Genomic DNA, 6,289 nt, shown 5'->3' with positions numbered 1-6,289 from the left:
GTGAATGAGATTTCGGGGTATTGGGTTTCGTGTTTAATTGTATTGTCTTGAAAATGTCTGTTTGATATCTGGGCAAAAACTAATAAAAAGATTTATAAAAAAAAAAAAGATGTCAGTAAGGGAAAACATCCTCAAGTCAGTCTGCAGGACTCTTTCGTCCCTCTTTTTTTCCGGTCTTTACATGATTTTAGTGCTCACTACCGTACTTGATTTCAAAGACACAGAGTTAGGCCCCGTCCACATGGAGACGACACGAAAACGAACCGAAGTCGATATCAAAAAAAGTCTCCCGTCTACACGGAAAATGCCTCAAGAAACGTGTCCGTCCACACGAGACCGCTCAACCCGCTGTAGACGCTGTAGTACATATGACGGGCCTGTAAGTGGCGCTGTACTTCCGCCACAAAATACACCAAAAGCAGCGAAGAAGACGATGACGATTATTATTATTATTATTATATTATATTATTATTATTGTTGCTGATGGTTGTGGTAGAGGAGCTGTAAATGTTGCACTAAAATCTGTATCATGGTCAGTAGCGTCTGGAGCACGAACGCAACCCTGAGATCCGCCATTGTTGTTGTTGTTGTTGTTGGCGAAACGCATCAGCAATGACGCGGGGAGAGGCTGGGCTATGGCGTCATCGTTTTCAGGGAATGATCATATATATAGGGCGTACACACGGAGCCGCAAGCGTTTCGTCCTCAGACCTACCCACTTTGGGAGCCGTTATCAAAGGGACTCCAAATCCGTGTTTCCGTGTCGGCCTCATGTGGACGAACCGTCTATACGATAGAGAACGTTAGCGGATTCAACTCATATTGTCTCCATGTGGACGGGGCCTTAGTCTATATATAGTACATAGAGCTGTGTTTAATTTGAATCTGTTTGCATTTCCTCTAGGGAACGGATGGGTGAGGGGCGTATGATTGAGAGTGCCAGGGACCCTCACTGCCCTAAAGTAAGTCACATGTTTTTTCAGCTCTTCACCATATGGACTCAATTTGTACTTTACTGTTTTAGTATTGATTTGGCAGCTTTAGTTACTTAACATATTTGGATTATTAGCTATTACAAAATATAGCATGATTACAAATTAAACATTGATATATTATTAGAGGTTGGGATATCCAGCAGCAGTTACATTTTTTTATTTAATATTCTATTTAAGTATAGATACTGTTTGCACAACTTTTTACTTGTAGCAGATCATTTTTAACATCTGATATTGCTACTTTTACTTGAGTAAAATATCAGAGTACTGATATTTAAAAAAGGGAATTAAACACTGATTTACCTATTATTTAGTTGTCAATTGAACAGCACAGACCTTAGTGAAACACCAGCTCTTACAAATATGAATTAAGTCACCAAGAAGTCACACACACATTACTTGGTGTTCCCTTCTCAATGTGCCCTTGTTTGTCCACCAGGTGTCAGCAGTGAGCACCATTGTGAACAGGGGTTTACCTCTGAAGGCCTTCACGTTCAGGAACTACAGACTCATGCCAGGAGTGAGATCCCACTACCTTGGAGACTGCAACCACAAAATGTGGCAGGCTATCAGGGCCTCGTCTGCCGCGCCGGGATACTTCCAGGAATTCGTCCTGGGAAAAGACCTCCATCAGGTATGACACCCAACAGAGAGATACTGTTGGTAACACAGGCTGCGGGATAGAAGAAAGGGTAGCACGAAAAAAAACACAGCATCACTAAGTTTAAGGTTCTGTCCTTGGAGAGATGAATACACATCTATCGTAGTCACATTTCTCTGAGAGCCCTAGTCCAGCGTGAGAGTAATTTCCTTGAAATGTTTCCAATCAATACACTTCCGTTAAGGTGCCAAGGACAAAAGCAATGAGCATTGCACTCTCTGTGAATGTACACATCAAGGGGTATGTGTAAATTAGTTTCACTCTTGATACCCATAACCTTGAAGGCAGTCATTTCCCTGCTTTTAAGAGTCTGAGAGGAAGTGGAGAGATGGAGATGGAGATTGAGGTAAAGAGAGAGTCCTTGGACCCTGCATGTTCCCCCTAAACATCAAAGTCCTCGTCCTCTTAGCCTGCTTCTTCGCAGGGAAATGGAGAGCTCTGATTCCCCATGAAAGAAAGTAAATATCAGAGCTGCTGTCTGTCATTCCCACACAGTGAAAAAGCGTGTGCATTAGGTGATGGATGCTAACTCTTGATCCTTTTTAAGGTTCAAGTGCGGTAGATTAGCTTTAAGTAGGAGGTAATTGAATATAAACCCAGCTGTTGATGCATCTGATAAATAACTTTTCTGCTACTGTGATCTTCTCTTGGGCCCATATCACAGAGCGCCTTTTATTTCATAACGTTTGATTATTAGGCCAGATATCTTTAGATGGTCTGCGTGGGCAGCAATTATGCTCAAGGCTTTAGCTTCATTTAACAACCTACTTAGGCAGATTTAGCCTTGTCCCGGCTCCAACAAGCACTTCTCTCCCCTGCCGTTTCCTAATGCCAGGGTCCTGGTAGACGGCGCTTTGTAATGTTTTAGTCAATAAGAGATCCTAATCTCTAACCCCACTCTGCTTGTTTACAGACCCAAGCCTTGATAGTTCTAAGCATGTAGAATTAAAACAAATGGCCTCCTAGTAATTGGCCCGAGCCCAGGCCTTTAACCTTGAAAACTCATCTGATGTTTGCTAGCATTCCTACTAATGTATTACCAAGACAGAAATTTGATTATATTTGTTATTGGCATGCTATATAACCTGATCCTTCCTGAGATTGATCGATCTCTGGTTATTTTATTATTTTTATTTTATTCTATAGGAGCAAGGAAACAGCATAAGATAGTTGCTAGTTTTAAAATGAGCTGTTAGCAAGAATTCTATGATATGACTATCTCTATTGTTTACATGTTTATTTAGGTATAGATATGGTTTTGTTATGGCTTTTATTGTTTATGCAAATTGTGTTATATTTTCATTTGCATATATATAATGCTGTTTTTTTGCATTTCTATTCACATTCACAATCTGCTTTTAGCTGTTTCCCACGGCCTGGGATGGAAAAGTGTGTGTGTGTGTGTGTGTGTGTGTGTGTGTGTGTGTGTGTGTGTGTGTGTGTGTGTGTGTGTGTGTGTGTGTGTGTGTGTGTGTGTGTGTGTGTGTGTGTGTCCTGTTGGAGCTGCATAGTGTTTCGCCGACAGTTTGAGCTTCCGTTGCCACCCACTGGTCTCACTCCTACTCTAGTTTTCACCACTAGCAGCGGTATTTCTCAGGAGACTTCAGCCAGTGCAGGCAGGGTATCAGAAATACATTTACACACACAAACACAGTGGGGAGAAGACACCTTCACACACTCAATGTAGAGGTCAAATATCCTTATATCTCCCTGAGCTGCAGTCCTTTATCGTAGCAAAAGAGTATCATTAGGCCAGTCATTTGGGATGCAGCGTTTAGTTTGCGTGTTGGTTGGATTTCATTCAGAGGTTGAGGGTCAGAGCTGAGGAGCAGCTGTGTAATTAACCTCTGTTTCAGTAGCTTACACCTGAGGGTACACAGCTGTATAATTAGTTCAATAATAACATGTTTCAGACAATAACACCAGGGCAGCACTGTGGACCAAAGACAGACATATGAATTTGAAATAAGTTTCCTGGAACTAATATTTAACCTTTTTTATGTAATTTTTTTAATTTTCAGGGTGAATAAAAAAAGTTTAATTCACAGAAAAGCAATTATTTAAATAACTTACTGGTGGAGTTCTCTTGTGATTATTCTGGTATTTACACACATATTTATTCGGTCCGTCTGTGGGTTTTTAGATTACCGTAATTTTCGGAATATAAGCCGCAGCAGCGGCATACCACTCTCGGTTCCACTTTTACTTTTGCGCGCTACCTGTCTCACTCTTTTCCGGCCTCCAGCTTTTCCTGCTGGAACCCGCCGCTTAAAGGTGGGGGTCCGCGGACCGGCCATAGAGCCCATAGAGTTAAAGGTGTTGGCCGTTAGCTGTAAAAATCCATAGATTAGCCGCACCGTTATATAAGCCGCAGCGTCGAAAAATAGGGGAAAAGGCGCGGTTTATAGTCCGAAAATTACGGTAGGTTGGATAAAATCGACTTTATTAATTGTTGTGTCCTTGGGCAAGACACTTCACCTGAATTTGCTCCTGTGGGCATTGTCCACAGTACATGACCGTTACATGTGTGTAATGTGTATTTGTAAAGCGCTTTGAGCATCTGGAAAACCGCTATAATAAATGTAAGGAATTATTATTGTAGGCGTGTGGTGCAGTGGGTTGTGCGTTGCTGTTGGGATCAGGGGGTCACAGGTTCAAACCCCACTGCAGTCAGCATGTCGTTGTGTCCCTGGGAAAGACACTTCACCCCAAATCGAGCGCCTAAAGAAGACACAATATTAAATAAATTAGAACAGATACTACCAACGCCAGAGCAGTATTTGTGTTTTCTTACAGAAGAAGAATGGGATTCAAGCTTTTGGGATATTTCTCTATTGCAATCCCCATGTAGAGGCGTTAAAGACCTTTACCCCCGCTCCACTGGGGAGGGTCTCAGCTCTTGTGCGCCACACTCTCAATCTCTATTAATCCGATCCAAAAGCCCTTCGGTGTCTGGATGTGGTCCAGAGCTGGACTCGGGGAAAGACTGAGAAAGAGTGTTTAGCACTAAATGGGTTCAGGCATCCATTTAGCTCCATTGTCCTCCTTCTGGCATTGTTGGCACCACTTAGATCAGCTCCAATCCTGTTACATTATTTCGAGCAAATGGCAAGTCATTTGTGATTAGGTAAATGAAATCAGTCAGGATTAGAATACTCAAATGCAACATGCTGTATCAACAATTCAGAGTAATGCAGCAACTCGATCTTCTTATTCAATTTAGTTTTAGATCAAATTATTCAAAGAAAGGGTTTCTTTTAGCCTCGGAAAGCTGCTCTAAAAGACAGACATTCCTATTTGTTTATTTGTGAATAAACAGGGCTGTTTGCACACACGGCACATCTCAGGCCAGGGAGCTTTGTAGCTCTGGGACAGCGTGTCCACTTCACCTCATGTGTCCCCTGCAGGCTGTCACAACACATATATTAAAAACCTGAGGCTCCTTCTATGCATGCAAAGTGTCCTTTCGGTGTATTAACCTTGCCTAGTAAGCATATTTGACTGATGAAAAGCTGAAGGTGACTTTACAGATTTTGAACACCCATCAACAACATTGGCTGTTGGTTCGAAAAGCAAATTGTCTACAGTGGAAATAAGAAGTAAAACATTCCACAGTGATTGCTTTGGGGCCCTTCTTCTCCTTCATGGTGATTCTCCTTCCCCTTTTCATTACCTTTCGTATCCTTCCTCTCCTTTTAGGATGGAGGCCTCCTCATCAACAACCCCACAGCGTTGGCCATCCATGAGTGCAAGTGTCTGTGGCCTAACACCCCGCTGCAGTGTGTGTTGTCTCTGGGCACGGGACGGTACGAGACGGTGGAAAAAAACAGCACGACCTACACCAGCCTGAAGACCAAGCTCTCACACGTCATCAGCAGTGCCACGGATACTGAGGGTAAGGCCGATGTTTGACGTCACACACATTTATTTATAAACCACAGCTCAGAGGCGCGCAGTCACAGGCAGGGTGACGATTGCTTCTTGATATATAAACCAACTTTAAAGGTCGCCTATTATGCAAAATCCAATTTTTCATTTCCTCTCTGTGTAAAGACATTCTGAAAGTTTCAGGAAAAAAAGATTCTCTCACTTTTTGATCCATTTCTATAAAAACCTGTCTGAAAATGAGCTGATCAGATTTGGGCCACTTTATGATGTCATAACGATTTTTTGGCTTGTGTAACCATTAGCCAATCACCAACCAAGGTAACCCCCCCCCTTATCACCTGAATCTCCTCCTAGAGCACCATTAACAGACAGAGAATCAGCACTTTTGAAACAGGGTTGGAACAGAGGGGATTATGGGTAATGCTGCAATAATGCTGCAATGATCTGTTTGGTGTTTGGAGCCAAACACTTCAGAGACATGTTTTATATATCTGAGACCTGTAATATATTGATGAAAAACAGTATAATAGATGACCTTTTTAAAAGCAGTACTCTCCTGTCCTTATTCCAGAGGTGCACACCATGCTGGACGCCCTCCTCCCCCCTGGCACTTACTTCCGCTTCAACCCCTACATGAGCGAGGACATCCCGCTGAACGAGAGCCGCCCCGAGAAGCTCAACTTCCTGAAGGGCGAGGCCGAGAGCTACCTGGAGCGCAACGAGGCCAAGCTGAAGAAGGCTGCCA

General features: G+C 42.8%; 1 protein-coding gene across 1 annotated transcript in view; it reads left to right on the top strand.

The window, feature by feature from the left end:
* LOC104965397 (calcium-independent phospholipase A2-gamma-like) overlaps positions 1-6,289 on the top strand; it is a 16,317-nt gene that overhangs the window by 6,199 nt on the left and 3,829 nt on the right. The window contains exons 5-9 of the mRNA XM_010794351.1: positions 91-135; positions 905-962; positions 1,435-1,629; positions 5,356-5,551; positions 6,116-6,285. Of these exons, the coding sequence (XP_010792653.1) occupies positions 91-135; positions 905-962; positions 1,435-1,629; positions 5,356-5,551; positions 6,116-6,285 (664 nt within the window). The remainder of the gene's footprint in view (positions 1-90; positions 136-904; positions 963-1,434; positions 1,630-5,355; positions 5,552-6,115; positions 6,286-6,289) is intronic.

This window comes from Notothenia coriiceps, unplaced genomic scaffold (genome assembly GCF_000735185.1).
Source record: "Notothenia coriiceps isolate Sejong01 unplaced genomic scaffold, NC01 NC01_scaffold00037244, whole genome shotgun sequence".
NCBI lineage: Eukaryota > Metazoa > Chordata > Actinopteri > Perciformes > Nototheniidae > Notothenia > Notothenia coriiceps.
Note: the sequence above shows the minus strand (reverse complement) of the source record. Positions and strands in the feature narration are given on the sequence as shown.